Source organism: Trichechus manatus, unplaced genomic scaffold, assembly GCF_000243295.1.
Source record: "Trichechus manatus latirostris isolate Lorelei unplaced genomic scaffold, TriManLat1.0 scaffold00007, whole genome shotgun sequence".
NCBI classification, from domain to species: Eukaryota; Metazoa; Chordata; class Mammalia; order Sirenia; family Trichechidae; genus Trichechus; species Trichechus manatus.
Genome location: NW_004443943.1, coordinates 22,792,152 through 22,814,454, shown reverse-complemented (window position 1 = coordinate 22,814,454; position 22,303 = coordinate 22,792,152). Strand labels below are relative to the sequence as shown.

Sequence of the window (22,303 nt, the reverse complement as noted above, 5' to 3'; positions counted from 1 at the left end):
AATTATGGTGTTGGCGAGGAATATTGAATATACTATGGACTGCCAGAAGAATGAGCAAGTCTGTCTTGAAAGAAGAACAGCCAGAATGCTCTTTGGAAGTGAAGATGGCGAGTATTCATCTTACATTACTTTGGACATGTTATCAGGAGGGACCAGACCCTGGAGAAGGATATCACACTTGGTAAGGCAGAGGGTCAGTGAAAAAGAGGAAGACCCTCAAAGAGACAGATTGACACAGTGGCTGCAACAATGGGCTCAAACATAGCAACCATTGTGCGGATGGTGCAGGACCAGGTAGTGTTTCCTTCTGTTGTACGTGTAGTCACTATGAGTTAGAACCTACTTGAGGGCACCTAACAACAACAATGGAAGCTGCAGAGTCCAGTATGCCTGCAGCATAAGGCACAGGTGGGTTTGGCAAGAGATGAGGTTGGGACCAGATTCTTTGGAGAGCTTTTGTAACTCACTGAGCTTTAGGCAATGGAAAGCTGCTGATTTTAAAATTATTTTAATTTTTTTAAATGAATGCATGCAAAGGTAAAATATTCAAATACAAGACTGAATACAGTGACTAGCAAGACTTCTCCACCCCAGTTGTTCCCAGAGCAACATTCTTACTATTTTCTTACTATCCCTTCCAGAGATATCTAGGTATATATAGCCATGCACGTACACAGCCCCTTGCACCATTTTGTGCACAAATGGTAGCACTTTATGTGCTCTGTTCTGCACCTCAGCTTCTGTCATACAATATATTCTGGTGATCATTCCATAACATTCAGGATTCCTTTCAATGGCTGCATCATATTCCACTGAATGCAATGGCCTGGGAGCCAGAAGGCCTGGGCTCTCGTTCTTGGTTCTTGCTTTGTTGCTTCCTACTGGAATGGCCTTTGGCAGGTCATTTCCCTCTTCTGGAACTCAGGTTCATTATCTATAAAATGAACTAGATGATGACTGAGATTGCTTTTGACTTTAACATTTTAGCTTCCTTGATGTTGCAACACACATGTTGTAAAGTCTTCTGTAGGGAAAGAAGCCCAAACACTCCCCATAAATCTCTACTCATTATCAGGTAATCTCAAGCTGGTCGAAGACTCACATTGCTGCAAATAAATGAGATCCAGCCCGTGCAGGGGACATTTGGGGATGGGATAAAGGCTGGGAGATTCCTCCTTTCTCTTGCTATGGGAGTGACCATGGGAGAAGTGAATTTTCTTTCTCTTTCCTTGACCTCATATAAAACTGCTCTGGTCAACTTTTGCTAATATTTATCCCTTTATTATTTTGTAGATTGTGTGTTATGAAACATTTAAGTGAATGTACAAATACTTTTCATAATGAAGCCCAGAACAGTCAAATACAAGAAAGTACAGTGCTTCCTACTTAGATCCCTGTCCACCTTTCTTAAGGGATTCCCAGGATCTAGATGGCCCTCCTTGGGGCTACCACTGTGAAAGAAAAGTGCCAGAGGCAGAGTGGGAAGCTGATCACTAAGGAGAAAGAAGGAGCCATGAGGTTTGGTGAGACCATTTCCTCCCTTCCTCGCAGAATCAAGAGAGCAGATTATATTAGATACAGTTTCCTGGTTCAAGTCTCTTCCAAATACTCACAGCAGCTGCAGTAACCTAAGTGCAAATTTTTTAGAAGCCCCCAGAAGCCCACCCCAGCCCTCAGCCCAAAATGGTAGACTTTTCTTTTTTTCTTTCCCCATAAAATAACATTTTATCTTATGAAAGGCAATGGCCTTTGGTTTCCATGTAAGTATCTTCTACCTGGTACTGCATCAGAACCAGCATCAAATGTACCACTTTAGTAATGACATATTCTACAAGGCAAGGATCTTAACAGTGCATCAGAGTTATTTGGTGGGCTTACTAAAAACAATGCAGCTTCTGGAGCTCCACCTCAGTGATTCAGATTCGGTATGTCTTGGGTGACATCTGAATTTTCAACGAGGCTCTCCAGGTGATTCTGATGAGGGCAGTGTGAGGCCCACAATTTGAGAAACACTGATCTTAGGGGGAGAGGCCAGAATTGCTTCTTTCCCAGAATAAGACATACTGTAGAAAGTGACCTAAGGCAGCCAGACTGGCCGAGGGTCCTCCTTGAGGACATCTCTGGTGAGGAGGTCATCTAGACTCATCCTCAAAGATCAGCGTGAGTCTCCACAGTGCACAACTCTGTAAGTGGACTGACAACTGGGCTCAGCACTTGGCTGGACTTGAGGACAAGCAGCAAAATCCCAAAGTACCAGCAAAGTGTTGGCTGCTTCTGGTCTGGGGACCCAAGGTACAATCCTTTCCTCTTGCCTTCTTTCTTCACTGATGTCGGGCTAAGGAAGCCAAATAGACCCATACAGATAACACGTTGTTTGGGTATGGGTGAATGTATACAGCTAGAGCAAATTCTGTCTGTGGAAATTCAGAAGAGTGAATTCCAGTGTGATACACGGCATCAACAACTGACTGGACATCAGTGTATGGCATCTGGATGGGAAATCCTGTGACCTGGAGCAAAGACAGAACAACACACAAACCCACATGATAATCATGAAGGTGATCTGGAATTACTGCATGTAAGAAGATCAAAGCAACCTCAAAGAAATGGTAATCATGAAGTAATAATAGTTAACATTTTGTGAGTGCTTACTATATTCTAGGTACCGTGCTAAATGCTTCACAGACATAGTTAATCCTCAAACAACCCTATGAAGTAGGTTCTATTATATCCCTGCTTTGAATAGAGAGAGGCAGATCCAGGTCTGTCCAATGCCAGAGCCTGCACACTTATTCCATATACTTGCACTCTTTCTAGAATAGCAAGCTACATACAAGGAAATTACTTTTTCCTAAAAATGAGGGATTTAAGTGAGAAATTTGGAAGAATTTATTCAATTTTGATTCAACTTATATTTATCAAGCAACTACTAGCCACTCTGTGGAAGAAAGCTGTGGCAGTCTGCTTCTGTAAAGATTTACATGCTTGGAAACCCTATGGAGCAGTTCTACTCTGTCCTATGGGGTCGCTATGAGTCAGAATGACTCAACAACAATGTTTTTTTTTGTTTGTTTGTTTGTTTACTATATGATAGGATTAAAGAATTGTGGAATATGGTCCCATGTCAAATTATCTGACTATTTAATAATGCATACTTGACAATCATAATCTCTTTCAAGCCTCAGATTACTTATTTCAGGAAGCTTTTCCTGACCCTTAAATTTGTTCACATTCACGTGTTCTCACCATGTAGTTTCAAAGTACGCTGTCCTTCCCCTAGCAAATACTTACTTATAAAACTATATTGCAATTACCTGTCTTGTGGTCTAAATAGCCCATAATCTCAGTGAATGCAAGGAATTGTATCTGTCTTGTTCACTGTAATAACCCAGTGCCTAGTGCAATGCCCAGCACATAGAATAATAATAATGTTATTGTTGTTAGGTGCTGTCGAGTCGATTCCGACTCATACCGACCTTATGTACAACAGAACGAAACATTGCCAGGTCTTGGGCCATCCTTATAATCCTTCTTATGCCTGAGCACATTGCTGCAGCCACCGTGTCAATCCATCTCATTGAGGGTCTTCCTCTTTATCACTGACCCCTGTGCTTTACCAAGCATGATGTCCTTCTCCAGGGACTGATCCCTCTTGATAACATGTCCAACCTATGTGAGACGTAGTCTTGCCATCCTTGCTTCTAAGGAGCATTCTGGTTGTATTTCTTCAAAGACAGATTTGTTTGTTCTTTTGGCAGTCCATGGTGTATTCGATATTCTTTGCCAAAACCATAATTCAAAGGCGTCAATTCTTCTTCAGTCTTCCTTATTCACTGTCCAGCTTTCACATGCGTATGAGGCGATTGAAAACACCATGGCTTGGGTGAGGCGCATCTTAGTCTTCAAAGTGACATCTTTGCTTTTTAACATTTTGAAGAAGTCTTTTGCAGCAAATTTGCCCAATGCAATAATAGTAATAGTTAAAATTTATTAAGCACTTACTAGCTGCTGGATATTATTCTAAGTATTAACTTAGTTAATCCTCACCACGGTGTCAAAACAGATAACTATTTTTATCCTTGTTTACAGATGGGGTAGAAGGTATAGAGATATTAGGTAATTCGTCCTAGGTGAAAACTAGTAAGCGTTGTCAGGATTTGAACGCAGACTGCAAGGTTAAGTCCAGGTTTATGACAGTCAACTGTGTATAATTAAATAGATAAGTTTACATAGAAGCTACAAGTTTTAAAACTTAGCTTATATTTAACTATGCTTTGCTTATCTGTTTACCCTCTAATTCTACTAAAAATAAAATAAAACAAAAACAAAATAACTTCCTTCCTATTCATGAAGACTAGTGCCTGAAGATCCCTCCCTGGGGGGCCTAAGGACTGATATCTGCAGTCTCTCAACTCCCAGCAAATCCTTACTTCCTTCTCTCAGGAGGTTTCCTTAGGAGACAACTTCTGTCCAGTCTATTGGCTGGTAGGGAAAGGAATCTTACTCTTGAAGGCTGGGGCTTCACAGGGAGGAAGAAAAGGTAAGGATGACCACAGTTAGGGTTAGGGTAGAGGAAGGAAAGCAGGACTCTAACAATATACTAGATGCCTACCATGTGTGGTTATGGACTGTTGAGTTTGAGTTGTCTTTTAACCATCCAAGAAGATGTCAAATGGGCAGGTGAATTTATAAGATTGGAGGTCAGGAGAGAGGACCAGCCTGGATGTGTAAAAATTTGTGAGTAATTATCACAGAGAACATATTAAAGCTTGCTTGGAGTCCTCTTGCCCAGAACCAAGGACAGCGAATCCACTCTATTACTACTATCTAGAGACCATTTTTTGGTTTCTTAGTTGCAGGGTGGTTTCCTCTGGGCATCTCTTTCCAAAGTTTGTAGTTCACCCATCACAAAATATATGATTGGTTCTAAGAAAATGCCACGCAATGTGGTCCTTGAAACAGTTGTTCACTACATTTAAAATTCCTTGGTCCATAAGTAAATACATTTTAATACCATAGCGTCTATTTTCTAGGATCAGATAAAAGGCATTTTAGAGACATTTAAGATTGCTATTAGACAGTAATCAACAATACAGATAAAACAAATGTCATCAGTGCAAACCCAATCATATACAAACCCAATAAAATTGTAGCAGTCTTTCAAATTCACTCTCTTCTTCAGATGAAACAAAGCTTCCTGTTCCAAGTTCCAGCTTAGGAAGGATTTGTCGCAAAATAGAAGTACATTGTCGATTCCAACGTGTTGGCTGTTTAGGTCGCCATTCCATCATTTTACATTTTAGAGTCCTTTCAATCCTGGAGTAAGAATGCAAAGGTTATTTTTGACAAATTACAACTCATTTAAAAATGTAATAAGAGCTTTGTGACTTTTATTCAAGCATAAGAATGATACCTTTTGGATTTAGGAAGAAACCAGACCTCTATAGTTAGGACAGTCTGCCATCATGTGCATTCATGTATTTTTAAGAAGTTCCAGAAGCAATGCTGATGAAAACTAGAAATTGACAATTGTTTTCCTATTGCATTTCTTCCTTTTTTGTTAAGAACTGGGGAAGCAGGAGGGGACAGGAAAGTGAGAGTGGCAGGGGGCAGGGGCTGCAATTTGTGTGCTAGTGAGAGAAGGGAGTGGAAAAATGATTTTTGTTATGCTCTGCTTTGATTAGTTGTTAGGGGCTCAAATGCCAGCCGACTGTGTAAGTGTGAGTCACAGGAGGCAGCCATATCTAGGAGACTCTGACATATATGTAGTAGCGGTGAGGCCTGCTGTAACACTTTGGACTTGACTGAACAATTCATTAGGGCACATCTGTGTGTGTGTGTGTGTGTGTGTGTGTGTGTGTGTGTTTGTATATGTTTGGGGTGAGGTGGCCCAGGAGTAGCTGCATTGATGTTTCTACCACACAACTTTTTTTTTTTTTAACCATACCCTGAGTCATGAGCCATTTACTGTTATATCCTTTCAAAAAATGTTAACTACTGCATCATTATTACTACAGGCGTGTGTTGAAAACTTTCCTATAGTGGCCCACAATGTTTTCCAGAAGCAAGCATTTTTAACTTACACTGTCCTTCCAAGGAGAGCACTGATGCAGAGGGGCCACTATTTGGCGTATGTACCAAGAGACAGATAGATGATTCAATGGAAGTAATTATTGTAGTTCCCTTTGCATGCTCTTGTTGCTGAATCTAACAGGTATGCTTAAAGGCTGAAGGAGAGATTAGGGGGATAATATGGTGACTGTAACATATAAATAAAGATCATACCTGTTCTTTATGTCTTCTACCATGCTTTTATTAGTATCTGAATAAATTATTTCTTTAGGCTGAAACACAGAAAACTGAAATTTAGGGAAGATTCTAGGGAGACTGTCTTTATACTACGTTCACCCCTGGCATGCTAGTTATAATGAGGAGAAACCCAAACCAGGCTCACGTGGCAAAAACACTCAATCACATAAGTAAAACATAGATCACAATGTTTCTTTTGACTTCAGTACTCCTTAACCAGGGCACAGGAGGTGGGGTGGATTTATGAAAGAAGATGTTTCCAGCTAAGACAATTTGCTGCCTTGATTTAATCAAACAAGCATTTGCCGTATTTATTGATTCCACCAGATAATCTTGACAGCAGTACTACTTACTAAATGTGTGACCTAGGCTAAGTTACTTAACCTCTCTGAGTCTCAGTTACCTTATAATAGGGGCAATAATAGTGCCTACTTCACTGGGGTCTTGTGAAGATTTTGAAATAAAGTAATACACATAAAGCCTGGCACATAGTGAATGTTCAGTAAACATTATTACTCTTCCTACATGGTTTATCATCCCCTTTGATTGAGTATTCCATTTCTTTTCGCTGGCAGGATCCAGGTTTTTGTGTTTATGTGCACGTGTACATTTTTTACTGTGGTATAGAGGATTTCATTGTATGATTACTCCACAACTCATGAACTGTTTCCAATGTTTTCCAATTTTAAGCAATTCTATAATGAACACTGTTGTACTCGTCTCCCTGTGCGTGTGTGGATAAATTCCTCTAAGGTATATATTTACAAGATGAATTGGTGGATCAAAGTTTTAGCATCACCAATTTTACCAAATACTGTCATATTGCTTTCCGAAGTGTTTACAGCAATTTACGCTCTCCATCATTTCACTTCATCTTTGCAAACACTTCGTATGAGGCACACTTTTTTGTTTTTCTGCTAATCTTATGCATGATGAATAGTGTCTTATTGTTTTAAATCGTATTTCCCTGTTTGAGTGAGGTTGAACATTTGAGTTTCTGCTTCTACGAGTTGCCTTTTGCTGATCTTTCTGTTGCTCCTTGTCTCTCTCTCATACGTCCTCTCTCTCTCCTTCTGGTCTCACAGCACCTAGTTTATGCGTTTTGCAATTGCCTTCACCCTGGCATCCCAGGGCCCTCAATCCAGAAACAGCTGTTGCAATAGTACTTGAGGCACCTTCTCAAGGTGGCACTGAGTCCCTCACAGCTCCACTAGCCCAGCCATCTGGTGATTTAATCAGTTCCTGGTCTCAGACCTGTGCTTTCACCTCCTGCCTCCCAAGCAGTGAGTCTCCAGGCAGTGAGTACCCAGTTTTTTCTCCCTAGTCCTAGCTTCAAAAAGTGGTTCCCTGCCTTTCACAAAGCATTTTCAGACTTTTCTGACACCACTGCATCAGCCCCACTCACTGCTAGTGTTATTCCATGAGACAACTATCATGGCTTGTGGACCCAGATAACTCTTTTTGTTTTTGAATTTTTATACTTTATCATTGCCATGGATACGGAACCGAAGGGCTAAGTCAAAGTAAAAACTTACTATACCATCTTGAACATTTCGTTTTACCTTTTAAGATTAAATTTTTTAAAATTCAATTTTAAAATCTAAATTTACATTTGAGATGACAGCTTCTTCTTCATTCCTCTTTTCTGCAGGTAGAGGAAAGTGACCAGATTAGCCCAAACATGGGCCAGATGGCAGAAAAAACTAGTTTTTTATTAACGTTTGCCAAAGAATTCAATAATCGGCTATATAAACATAACAAGGGCTGTCCACACTAATAAAGACTAGCACCAATAGCAACTCTCATTCAGACACACTTTTGGAAAATATGATTTACCTGTATGCTTTGTGCTTTTCTTCCTTGAAAATTTTTTGGAAGCATCTGTTTCCAGAAACTTTCCTTTGAATAGTCAAAATGTACAGCCATTGGTGTATTATTTTGTTGAATATTAAACCATACCTATTAAAACATTAACATACAATCAGTGTAGGTCCATGGGAGCACAAAGCTCATGGCTCGTAAGGATGAAGCAAAATTTTACAGTCCTACTATCCAATGAAGGAGCCCTGATGGTGCAATGGTTAGGCTCTTGGCTGCTAACCAAAAGGTTGGTGGTTCACAGGAGAAAAGACCTGGAGATGTGCTCCTGTAAAGAGTACAGCCTAGAAAACCCTATGGGGCAGTTCTACTCTGTGTTTTTATGAATAAAAAATTGATCAACGGCAGCTGACACCAACACTACCCAACGATGTGGCAGAAACCAAGGAAGGCTCTGAGGCAGGAGGTAAAGAGATTCCAGGCTTACCTGAACATTAGACTGCCTACCAGTTCTCAGTTCTAGACATACTACAGAATCACCTTGGGAGCATTAGAGATAAAAGATTGCTGAGGCCCCACACCCCAGAGATTCTGATTTTTTTCAAAGCTGTCTGGATGCTTCTAATGTGTAGCCAGGGTGGAAACTGCTGGTTTGACTCTTGAGGAGATAAAGTAAGATTTGTTCCTGTATACTTACATTTCCATCATCAAACAAACAGTCTACGCCTTGTAAGGGACAAAATGGGTCAAACTGCTTATGACACTGCCCAGTCAATGGATTCCAAAGCAAATATTCATCAGTTTCCTGAGTTAACACATAAGCCACATGTCCCTGTATGATGAAAGAAGTTAAAGTCATTTTTGGCGGGTGATTGATTTAACTCATTTCTGTATGTTGTTATTCTTCTGGACATATCTCTTGTAGTGTACACTTTTCTCAGTAAAGAATAAAAAATTCAGGTAATAATAAGACTAACATTTATTGAGTAGCTGTATATACCAGGGACTGTGCTAAACATTCATACTAATTTTCTCACTTAATTCACTCCAAATTCTGTGAGTTAGGGGTGATTATTATGCTCATTTTTAGATGAAGAATCAGAGGCTAAGGAGCTTGTCCAGGATAACAGTTATTCCTGTTTTTCGAGTAGATAACTGACACTCAAAACCAAAGACCAAACCTGTTGCCGTCGAGTCGATTCCGACTCATAGTGACCCCATACGACAGAGTAGAACTGCCCTGTACAGTTTCCAAGGAGAGCCTGGTGGATTCAAACTGCCGACCTTTTGGTCAGCAGCCATAGCACTTAACCACTATCCCACTAGGGTTTCCAAATATAAACAGCTGAGATCAAAGTAGTGCTGGGTTTTGAACTCTTGTCTGACTGACCCCAAACTCATATTCTTAACACTGTGCTGTGTAGCCTGGTCTACCTAACTCCAAAGCTCTTGCTCTTTATCATTGTGCTGGTCATTTTTTACAATAAAGAAGAGGGCTTCACCTCAATCATATTGCTATTGGAAGGTGCCTATTGGTTCGTTCTGACTCATAGTGACCCTACATACAACAGAACGAAACACTGCCCGGTCTTGTGTAATCCTCACAGTTGTTGCTATGTTTGAGTCCATCATTGCAGCCACTGTGTCAGTCCATCTCACTTCCTCTCTTTCGCTGACCCTCTACTTTACCAAGCATGATGTCCTTCTCCAGGACTGGTCTCTCCTGATAACATATCCAAAGTACATGAAAGATGTCTTGCCATTCATGCTTCTAAGGAGCATTCTGGCTGTACTTCTTCCAAGACAGATTTGTTCATTCTTCTGGTACTCCACGTATATTTGATATTCTTCGCCAATGCCATAATTCAAATGTATCATTTCTTCTTTGGCCTTCCTTAGTGATTGTCCAGCTTTCGCACGCATATAAGGTGATGAAAACACCATGGTCTGGGTCAGGCGTAACTTAGTACTCAATGTGATAGCTTTGCTTTTTAACACTTTAAGGAGATCTTTTGGAACACATATGCCCAATGCAATCTGTTGTTTGATTTCTTCCACGGGCGTTGACTGTGGATCCAAGTAAAATGAAATCCTTGTTAACTTCAATCTTTTCTCCATTTATCATGATGTTGGTATTAGTCCAGTAGTAAGAATTTTTGTTTTCTTTATGTTGAGATGTAATCCATACTGAAGACTGTAGTCTTTGATCTTCATCAGTAAATGCTTCAAGTCCTCTTCACTCTCAGCAAGCAAGGTTGTGTCATCTGCATACTGAAGGTTGTTAATGAGTCTTCCTCTAATACTGATGCTGAGTTCTTCTTCATATATTCCAGCTTTTCAGATTATTTGCTCAGTGTACAGATTGGATAAGTATAGTGAAAGGATACAACCCTGACAGACACCTTTCCTGATTTTAAACCACACAGTATCCCCTTGTTCTGTTCGAATGACTCCCTCTTGGTCTATGCATAGGTTGTACATGAGCACAATTAAGTGTTCTGGAGTTCCCATTCTTCACAATGTTATCCATAATTTGTTTTGATACACATAGTCGAATGCTTTTGCACACGTAGTCAATAAAACACAGGTAAACGTCTTTCTGGTATTATCTGCTTTCAGCCAAGATCCATCTGACATCAGCAATGATATCCTTCCTTCCACTTCCTCTTCTGAATCTGGCTTGAATTTCTGGCAGTTTCCTGTCAATGTCCTGCTGCAACCATTTCCGAATTATCTTCAGCAAAAATTTACTTGTGTGTGATATTAATGATATTGTTCAATAATTTCCACATTCTGTTGGATCACCTTTCTTTGGAATGGACACAAATATGGATCTCTTCCAGCTCTTGAGCATAAAGTAGCTAAAGAGAATGGAAGAAATGATGAAGTAAAAGAGCTGAACAGAAGATTTCAAAGGGCAGTTTGAGAAAACAAAGCAAAGTATTATAATGAAATGTGCAAAGACCTGGAGTTAGAAAACCAAAAGGGAAGAACACACTAGGCATTTCTCAAGCTGAAAGAAATGAAGAAAAAAATTCAAGCCTCGAGTTGCAATACTAAAGGATTCTATGGGCAAAAATACTGAACGATGCAGGAAGCATCAAAAGAAGATGGAAGGAATACACAGAGTCACTGTACCAAAAAGAATTGGTCAATGTTCAACTGTTTCAGGGGGTAGCATTTGATCAAGAAATGATGATACTGAAGGAAGAAGTCCAAGCTGCACTGAAGGCACTGGTGAAAAACAAGGCTCCAGGAATTGACAGAGTATCAACTGAGGTGTTTCAACAAACAGATGTAACGCTGGAAGCACTCCTCATCTATGCCAAGAAATTTGGAAGACAGCTACCTGGCCAACCAACTGGACGAGATCCATATTTGTCCCCATTCCAAAGAAAGGTGATCCAGCAGGATCAACCATGTAGCTGAGGTGAAACCATACAAGTCTGCCTCCCAAGGTGTTGGCTCACAGGTACAAATGCAAACATGTTGGCTGTTTACTGCCATCTAGTGGCACTTACGGCAAAGGATACTGAATATACTGTGGACTGCCAGAAAAACAAATCTGGCTAGGAAGGACAGCCAGAATGCTCATTAGGAGCGAGGATGGCAAGACTTTGTCTCACATACTTTGGACATGTTATCAGGAGGGACCAATTCCTGGCAAAGGACTTCATGCTTGACAGGGCAGAAGGTCAGCAAAAAAGAGAAAGACCCTCAACGATTGACACAGTGGCTGCAACAGTGGGCTCAAGCATAACAATGATCGTGAGGATTGCACAGGACCAGGCAGTGTATTGTTTTGTTGCACATAGGGTCGCTATGAGTTGGAACCAACTCGACAGCACCTAACAACAACAGTGGCACTTAAAACTACAGCCAGATCGTATGCAACATTAACCAGAGGTTTTTAGTTAACAAAACTGACACAGAAAAAATAAGATACACTGAGGAAATATGGGTAAACAAATGACCATGACAAAAATTATAAGGAAAGACTTGGAATGTTAGCACTTATCAAGATATTCGTGAGAGATCCAAAAACAGTCCATAAGAAGACAGCTTTCTGGAGGTATGAAGGCTGGTGTAGTAAAGAAATGTAGTCATAAAAATTTTAGATAGTAAACGTGAATTTCTGGCCCACTTCTTGGAAAATTAAAAACTGGCTCAACGGAGAATGGTATGAGGCATTTCTTAAAGATCTGAAAATACAGTAGTAGAAGCATATAATGATGATCACAACAACCAGCTACCATTACAGCGTTACTATGATAACCTCTACCATCACCACCATTGAGTATTTGCCGTAAGCCAGGTGATGTTCAGTGCCTTATACATGCTATGTAATCGAATATTCCCAGTAACCCAATGAGGTTACACTATTACTAATACTATTTTACAAAGGAGAAAAACAAAAAAGTCATTCTTTACACTGCAGAAATTTTGATGAACCCACATAATTCCAATGTTAGCTAATAATTTTTTGCCCATGAAATTTCCTAACTAGGTTGTAAAAAGATGGAAACTTGGGTTTGAAGTCTTTTAAACTTGCAGCTGAAATCTGAATTTAGTTTTATTTACACTGTTTAAATATTAACTCCAGTACTTACTTCCAACATTGAGGTTCCCAGGAGGACCAAGGCTTTCTTTCCAAAATACAAAAAGAAATTACAGAGAAGTATGGCATGTTCTTCCTTATTTCCAATAGCCAAACTGATGCAGTGCTAAGACAAAAAAAAAGAAAAAGAAAAAAAGCAACAACGACCAAAAAAGGATGAGGGGCAAGTTGAGTAAAGCAGGCATCCAACAGACTTGGAGCCCATCTACTCCCTCCAGCTTCAAACACTCTTACTTTCACCAGCTTGCTGAGATGACAGCAAAGCCAAGAACTCTGGCTCCTTTTGCCTGGTAAACCACTAGGGCATTAGAAGAAGAAAACATTAGCTTGGAATAGTGGGGTCACCTGTATTATGGAACACTTAATGTGAATATTGTGTAGAGTGCCAGATAGATAATTTATTGTCCAAAATGGGACATTTTTGTTTAGGACAAATCTTAAACTAATCTGGGCAAACAGTGACATATGGACTGGTATTTTGAGGAACTTTGTCTGGTAGGAAATCACATATTTTGGAGAAGGTGATCTTTTGGTCAATGGAGTTATACTCTGCTCTGTACCAGTATAGTGCTCTTAACACAAAGAGAGAACGAGATATGAGTTAGAGTCCAATCAGGAAGATTGAAACTTCAACTGAAGCAGCTGAACAGCAGATGTGGGTATAATAGATCAAATATAGGGCGCTTTGTAAAGCAGTAAGGTTGCTGAGTGACCCAAATGGTTTGCTCTTAGCTACTAACCTAAAGGTTGGCAGTTTGAGCCCACCCAGTAGTGCCACAGAAGAAAGGCCTGGTGATCTGCTTCTGTGAAGATTACAGTCAAGAAAACCCTATCGAGCAGTGTTTTACTCTGTAACACATGGGGTCGCCATGAGTGGGAATTGATTCCGCAGCAATGGGTTTAGTTTTTTGGTGGTAGCAGGAGAGAAAAAGCACAGCAGAGTGGAAGAACTAGGTCTATGACCTAGTTCTAGTCTATAGGTGTGTTTTGTTTGGCCCCAGAATGTTAAAAAAAAAAAAAAATTTTTTTTTTTTAAATTTCACATAAAAATCTGGATTTCTCACTTCATTTGAAAAATCAAAACGTCTGTCAATATACAAGGATCCAAATGTTGATATGGCAACAATCTTGTTGCTGAGTAGCAGCTGCACCATTTATTAGGACATGTGCTCGCCATTTCCTTTTAGTCCCAGACAAGGGGCTGTGGTAGGCAGAGAGATGGGGGTACGGGTCTTGGAAGCTCTTGGCAGTGACTATTTACCGATCAGTATGGAAGCATTTCAATGTTTTAACAACTGATAGGCCATAAAAGTATGCGCTGGCTGAATGTGACAGTGAGGGATGGGAGTTAGGAGGGTGGTAAGGAGGCCCTTCTGAAAGAAAAGTGTGAACAGGAGAGCTCAGAGCAGAACATAAACAGTGTTCAACATCAAGCCAACGAGGCTCTCCTGATCTGATATCATAAGAGAGGGAGGAAGGTTGGTGAGAGTGCATAACTAACTTTTCCTGAGTTCCAGGTACTTTGCATATGTTATCTCATTTATTCCCTTCAAAACTCCTATATGACACAGAGGAGGACACTGAGGTTCAAAGAGATTAAATAACTTATCTTAGGTCACACAGCTATTAAGTGCTTGAACTGGGATTTGAACCCAGGTTTGTTTGACTCCAAAACCCATGTTCTTTCCACTATATACTACACTGCTCCCCTCCCCTTCACAGTTTGGTAGGATAGAAATTTGAGCAGAACATTAGGAAATGTGGTTAGGGCCTCTACCATTTTCTCTGCCTATTCATTCTGCTTTAATATATGGGGACAATTTACCAAGAAATTACTCAAACCTGGAATTGGCTAACAACTTTGGAAAGGAGATACTTTTAAAATATGATATATTTTCAATTGCTACCAATAAGAATATATATTAAAATATATTTTAAGAAATAATGTTTATTTTACTGTGTTTCAAGTACCCTAACTTTAATATCATTTAAAAATATGTGGAAAACTCATGATTGAATGGAAAGTGACATCTGAATCTCAAATAAACTATAATTATTATTAGACTACATGACCAAAGTTCTACTGTCTCCTGGTGACACTTCATCTAAATTGCAGGTTCAGAGTTGGTGAAGAACCAGTAGATTTTTTTTTCAAAATGTTAAGTATGCTAAACTAATTAAGTCAGTGGAAGGGATAGTCATTTCAAAGAGGTGGAAAAGTACTTACAGTGATGAATGCTTCAAAAGGATTTTTAGAGTAGGGTGGAAGGGTAGTTCTGGTGACTATTATTTAGTGGGAGAAAATAATGTTTGTTTTGTGACAATCTAATCAGTTATATACCCAGGGGCGTCCCATCACCAAAAAGTTCATGTCAGTGGGAAAGCATTAGTCAAAAGGAATCCCAAGCCTGTAGTAACCTTTTAGTTATGGATGTTAATTGTGAATATTGGGATGGGAGGATTTGAGGTACCAGTGTATGTACGAATGGTTATTTTTAGCTCAGCCTCTTGCAACATTCTGCAGAATTATAATGTCCCTGAACACATTCTGATTAGTTCAGAGAGTCTCAGAAGAGGCCAGAGTGAATGACACCTTTTTGAGTTCTACCAGATTTGAATCACTTGATTCTGGAACCAAATCACATTCTTGTGGCTCCCTTAGTTCCAGTTAGCAGAAGGTAGAGTAGCTGACCTATTAAGTTCAGTTTAATAGGTTAAAGTTAGCCCCAAACCAAAACCAAACCCGTTGCTGCGGAGTCAACCCCAACTCATAGTGACCCCATAGGGTTTCCAAGGCTGTAAATCTCTATGGAAGCAGACTGCCACATCTTTTCTCCCGAGGAGCAGAGGAGCGGCCGGTGGTTTCCAATAGCTGACCTTTCAGTTAGCGGTTGATCGCTTTAACCACTGTGCCACCAGGGCTCCTTAAATTTAGCCCAGAGCCCCCTTAATCTATTTCAGCTCAAACCTAGGCCCCCTAAAGCATACTAACAAACGCCAGGACTTTAAGTTCCATATGGGAAAAGTTTCTCTTTTAGGGTCCCATCATATTAGTATTTTCCAATTAAAAAATATTTATTGAATGCTTACTAAATGAAAAGCAGTGTACAGTGATGAATACAAAAATAAATAAAAATCAGGTCTGCCTCTGCTTTCTAGGAGATTACAACTGGGATGTATGTGTGGAGGGTATGGGTAGGAGAACAGGTATATAAGCAACTAAATACAATTAAATGTGGAATGGAAGAAGTACTCTAAATTTGAATTTTAAATAAACTTAAATTTGAATTTTAAATAAACAATGAGTAATTTTTTAGTAAAATTACGTTCCAAATAGTATATGGGGCCTGTATTTAACTGGCAACCTGTCTAAAACCAACCAAACCAAACCCACTGCCCTGAGTCAATTCCGACTCACAGCAACCCTATAAAGAGAACTTTAATCCAAGTGCTGAAGAGGAGCACTGCTCTATGAGATCTTCACTCAGATTGGGGGACAGTGGTCCAGGGACAGCTTCTGGGGAGTGGTGGTATGTGCCCTAGACTACAGGGTCTGACCAGCTCTACAGTGACAAGCCATCATGCCCTCTGGAGAATGTCATAATATTGTTCTTCTGGAGTTCCTGTCAAATAAAAATATTCATGCGCTACTACTTACAATGTTGAAAAGATTTTTGATCCTTAAAAAGTATTTCCATAGATTGTCATGGAACTGAAAATGATGTTTAAAACTATAAAATGCTTTAAAACTTCACAAGGCAAAATACAACATAAGTACATAATATTTTTTAAAAAGCCATCTTTAAAAGAGAAGCAAAGAAAAAACATTATAATAAAATGTAGTTGGTTACCTCTGAGGTCATCCATATATCAGAACCATCATTTTCATCCAGTGTATCAGGCATAAAAGGAATCAAAGATACAAATCGAGCAACGAGGTCCTAGAATAATATTAACTAACATTTACTGAGTGTGTCCATATGCCTGTCACTGAGCACAGTGCTTTACACGCATTATCTCATTTAGTCCATCCTACAAGCCTATGAAGTATGCACTCTTGTTGTTCTTGTTTTACAGAACAGGACACAAGCTTACAGTGCTAAAATAACTTGCCCGGGGTCACACGGCTAATACAATATATAGAGTCTCTGGGACTGAGCCCAAGTTGGCCTAAACTACAGAGGGTACAAGTTACCCATTGTATTTTATTATAATAAATTATTAAAATGTACACAAAGACTTTAAAGTATAATTGTTAAAAAATGAAAAAAAAAAAGATAGTGAAGAATAACAAGGGTTTGATTTACTTTAGGTTCAAAATCTATCAAAATTATAAGTTTGTTATAAACCGCTACAGCAGAGAGATAGTGGTACAGAATGTTTTCTCACACAATAGAAGTTATACTGCGGATCTTCCCCCCATAGGGCTGGAGAGGAAAGACTCAAGACTAAGGTAGAAAATGAGAAAGGGATAAAAATAAACAATGAGTTAACTCAGGAAGTTCATTGTGATGGTTAATTTTATGTCAGTTTGGCTAGGCTGTGATGCCCAGTTGTGTGGTCAGACACTAGCCTAGTTGCCGTTATGAAGTAGTTATATGTGATCGAATCAATTGACCTTAAGTAAAGCAGATTACTTTCCCTAATGCGGGTGGGCCTTAACCAGTCAGTTGAAGGCCTTAAGGGCAAAAAGGGAGTTTTCTCTCGGGTACAGTCTGCTTCTAGACTATAAACAGACATTTGCCAGAAGTCTTCACTTTTCCTGTCACCTGACCTATGAATTCAAAACGCCAGGAATCTCCAGTCCACTGCCTGATCTACAGATTTTGGGCTTGCCATCACCCAACAATCGAATGAGCCAATTCCTTAAAATAGATCTCTCTCTCTCTCTCATATATACAGGTAGTCCCTGACTTAGGACTCATTCCAGTTATGACAAACAGCACTTACAACCATCTCTTTTTTGTTTTTTTTTTATCTTATCGTTAGTAATATGTACTACACTGTTGCAGTGTATAATTTGCTGATGTTATCATTCTCATGCCAACCCCTCAAAACAAATAAAGATCATATTTATAAAGATACTGATAATAAAAGGCAATGATAATGAAAACTTAAAAAAAAAGAGGTAAGGTATTCGACTTACGTCAGAATCGACACACCATAAAGTCGTCAAAACAGAACCCCATCATAAGTCGGAGTCTACCTGTATATGGTTCTGTTTTTCTACAGAACCCTAAGACACTCATTAACATCTTAACTGATTTACAATAGCTGCAATTATATACACTATTACATTTTCTACACAGGTTGTACTTTCTAACTTCATGCAATTAAACATGGTTTATAATCTTTGACAAGCAAAGGAACTCAAATTTATATTTTTTAAAAAGATAAAGACAAGTTTTTAAATAAATCTGAGAGCACTATTATCTCCTTGGATATTGGGTGTCAGGAAACACAGGTAGGAAGAAACCCATGATGGAAAAGGAGAGTGCAGCAAAAGGCAATCTACATTAGGACTTCTGGTTTTAGCTTAAAGAGCACAGCTAAGAGAGATTTATAACTCACAGATAGTATAAATATTCTGAGGAGAGGCAATTGACTAGACTGAACCTGAATAAACAAAAGGTATAAGCAATTCTTCATAAATTCCCTTTAATCAAAGCTTATTTCTTAAAGGAAAGATTCAAAGTGGAAGGTGGTATATGCTCTTTTGAGAATATGAGTAAATTTTCATTTTACATTAAATTAAAATTTGAGTATGTGTCTCTTTTATCGGCTGGTAAATAGATGTACATAAAGCCATATATGGATGGGGTGGGAGGTGTTGGGTTGGCTGTTTACAGAACAAAATATAAAATATCTTCTTCACTCCTACATACAACGAGAAGCAATCCTTCAGAAGCTGTCCTCAGAAGAATGTAACACCTTTAGGAGTATAACTTTTTATCTTTCTTGGAAATCAAAGGAATTTTTGTGTCATTTTTCAATGTTTGGCAGAAAAATAGTGAAGCCAGTTTGGTCATGTGGACTGGTGTGACAATAGTAATTCTCTACTCCAAGTGGGCAGAAGTAAAGGGGATCAGGAAGAAACATTTTCTCCTACGTGGGGCTCAGGAGGACACATTGGATGGTGTCTCTCTCAGGAAAATCTCTTTGAAGGCAAAACAATTTTAGCAAAAATGTTATACTCAAAGTTATTTAAAAAAATATAAATTTAGGGTGAGAGAGTGATGGTTGCACAACTCTGAATATACTAAAAACCATTTAGATGAATGAATCGTATAATATGGGGATTATATATCAATAAAGCTATTTTAAAATAAATATAACTTACAAATGTTGCATTAGAATCATGAAGAATTATATCCAGAAGTTGTTGAGGTGGATTTAATGCTTTGATATATCTTGTTACTAAGATCTGTATCCCTTCATCATTAAAAACAGTAGTTGTGATTCTTCGGTTGGGAAACATTGCCTTACAATTTTTTTTAAAAATCTGTGCTCTCTCCAGAACATCTATTTGATCTGAAAACTAGAACCAAATTTAAGGTATTTCAACATTGTACCATATTGTTCCCACAGGAAAATATTAAGAACCAATGTTTATTTTTATTAGCTTTGAAATCATCATTACTGGTTTTAAAATAGTTGACACTTCTTTGAGGATATATATAAAAGTAATTCAATGTAAAACCTACCTTATTTGGTTCTGGATTATAGGTGATATATGATATTTGAGGTTCAATGGTAGCAAAAATATTTAAAAAGGTACATTCTTTTAAATTCTGCCCATTGTAATCCTCTTTAGGAGACACATAAGTCTTACTCCAAGTATACCCAAGCAAAATTGGTGGAATATTTACTTGAAATGTTCCACTAATCTGAAAGAATATATCAATGTAATAGATTATGCATGAGGAAAATAAACATCAGTCAAATGTACTATGAGCCCAGCTCAGTCCTCTCTATAGAAGTGAACATGCTTGCATGGGTACACGCTGGTTCTACTAATATGTGCTTACACAAGGAAGATCAGGTTCCCCATGGATATGTTCATAGGCAACCTCAACGCCTTGGGTCCCTGACTAATGTGTACTATGTAAGAAAGGGATGAAAGGAGGCAGCAAATTACCATACCAGAGCAATAAAAGCTCTTAGAAGGTGCAATTTTTTTTTTTTTTTTTTAACATTTTCCACTGGATCTAGAAAGAGAAAAAAAATGTAACAGCCGTAAGAACAACCCTGAGGCCCACAGGAGGAGGGAGAGACAGAGAGAGAGAAAGTTTGAGGGGAGGAGGTGAATTATAATAATAATGACTAATAATAATAGCTAATAGTTATTGAGCATTCACTATGAGCAAGACATTGTGCCAAGTGCTTGATATATAGATCATATCATTTAATGAGGTAGATACTGCCCTTATGTCCGTTTTACAGATAAGGAAATTGAGGCTCAGAGAGTTTAAGTAATTTGTGCAAGATCACACAACTAATGAGTAGGGGAGCCAGAATTTCAGCTCAGGTTTATCCACCTCTGAAACCCACATTCTTAACTACCTGTCTATCCTACATTGTGGTCTGAGACTGAGAAACATCCCTGGGGATTTACAAATGTGAGAAGCCCTCTACCCCCAACAACATACATCCCTATTGCTCTTTATTTGCAGCACTTGTATTTGCAACATGATCCCTCATGACTTTGTGTGATTGAACATTATACAGACACTTCTCCTACCTAATATCTATTCTCTCCTTTCATTTCTTAGCAACAATGTTAGATGGCAATATAACAGCTGTGGAGTGGCTACGTCACACAAAAAAAATCTAAGCAGAAGTCTGCTGGGATTTTCTAGGGGAAGTGGCTGTTTTCCTCATTCAGGTATTACTGCCCTTTCTTGTTTCTCCCTTTCTCCCACCTACAATATGGATATGAGGCTGGAGGTGCAATGAGTATTTTGCAACCATAAGGGTGAAAGCTACCTGATAATGGCAGTCAGAATAGAAAGACAAAAAGGAGCTTGTCCTTGACTAGCATCTGGACTTCTTTTTAGATGAAATTATAAACAGACTCCTTACCTATGTTAACCACTGTTAGTCTGGCTTTCTGTTGCTTACAGCTGAAAGCAGTCCTGATACACACAATTCTTTCTGACTCAAATGCCCTCGTTTGCTTGACAAAGTCATCTTTAAGCACTTCGTTCAAAAATTATGTCTTTTGTGAAGTCTTCCTTGACCCTTCATTCTCCTCCTCACTGCCCTGTTACCACCTGTCCCCTTACCCCCGCCCCATCTCCTCATCCCTGTCCTCCAATGCAAGAAGTCAGGTACTCCTACTGTATGTTGTCATAGCACCTATCTTATTAAAGCATTATGAAAGCACTACAACATTACGATGTTGTACTAAAATGTTAGTTTTCTCTGATAGACAGTGAACTCCTCGAGGACAAGAAATTCACTTCTGAATCTTCAGTGCCCACTGTAATCCTCTTTAGGAGACATATAAGTCTTACTCCAAGCATACCCAAGCAAAATTGGTGGAATATTTCCTTGAAATATTTCCTTGAAATATTCCACTAATCTGAAAGAATATATCAATGTAATAGATGATGCATGATGAAAATAAACATTAAATGTACTATGAGCATAGGCTCAGAGATGTCAAGTACCTTGCCTAAGTAAGTGTAACAGAGCCCAATACGGAGTGTCAGCTGGGACTTTTTATATTTTGTTGGTCACAGAGGCATGTTCCCGCTACCTAGCCCAAAGGCAAGGCCCTTTGAGGGGAGGATCTCACAGAGACCAGGTGCTAATCAGCAACCTCACCATTATCAATAAACACTGCTGACAAGCTGAAACTCCCGGGATCCGTGATTACAAAGAAACACCAGTAACAGAACGTTTCCTTAATCTGGTCCTGTCAAACTATTACATGAAAATATGAATATTGCTTTAAGGACTAAGGCCAGCTATCCTATTCTTCAGTAATCACTCTAAAGATATAAGACATAAATTTGTGGGTGTCTTTTGTTCTAGAGATACCCAGAACCTTCAAATACTCGAAAATTCCAGGGGCACTATAATACAGGATCATTTTAACTGAACTACCAACCTGCCAATCGCAGTATTTGAAGATAACACTGTTTCTATTAGCCAGAGGTAAAAACTTAGAATATTTAGCAAAGAACCACTTCTTATTACCTCAGATTGTTGCAGAAGAGCAGAGAACGGGAAGACAATGGACCCAAGCCAATTCTTTCTTATATATGTATGACCACTGCAGCTCTTGAGACAGTGATCCTATTAAAATAAATAATTTTTCTGTTACTTATTTAATAAGTGATGAATAGTTTCATATATAGAAAATCATTCTTTCATTTAAAAAGAAAACAGTAAATAGAAAATGATATTTTTCTCACTTATAATCTCTTTAAAAAATAATGACCTGTTGTGGGTTTTTTTTAATATATATATATATAAATGTATGACAAAGTACAGGAGAGGAAAATGGAGGTATACTATTGTAATATACTTTGTTACACTATATGTGAAGTG

The 22,303-nt window shown here is 38.8% G+C and overlaps 1 protein-coding gene across 1 annotated transcript in view; it reads right to left on the bottom strand.

The window, feature by feature from the left end:
• Positions 1 to 2,321: 2,321 nt before the first annotated feature.
• CC2D2B (coiled-coil and C2 domain containing 2B) overlaps positions 2,322 to 22,303 on the bottom strand; it is a 94,900-nt gene continuing 74,918 nt past the window's right edge. Inside the window, 10 exon segments of the mRNA XM_023740254.1 lie at positions 2,322 to 2,510; positions 5,139 to 5,316; positions 6,286 to 6,344; positions 8,146 to 8,268; positions 8,825 to 8,959; positions 12,738 to 12,851; positions 16,597 to 16,686; positions 19,086 to 19,283; positions 19,450 to 19,632; positions 21,950 to 22,048. Of these exon segments, the coding sequence (XP_023596022.1) occupies positions 2,322 to 2,510; positions 5,139 to 5,316; positions 6,286 to 6,344; positions 8,146 to 8,268; positions 8,825 to 8,959; positions 12,738 to 12,851; positions 16,597 to 16,686; positions 19,086 to 19,283; positions 19,450 to 19,632; positions 21,950 to 22,048 (1,368 nt within the window).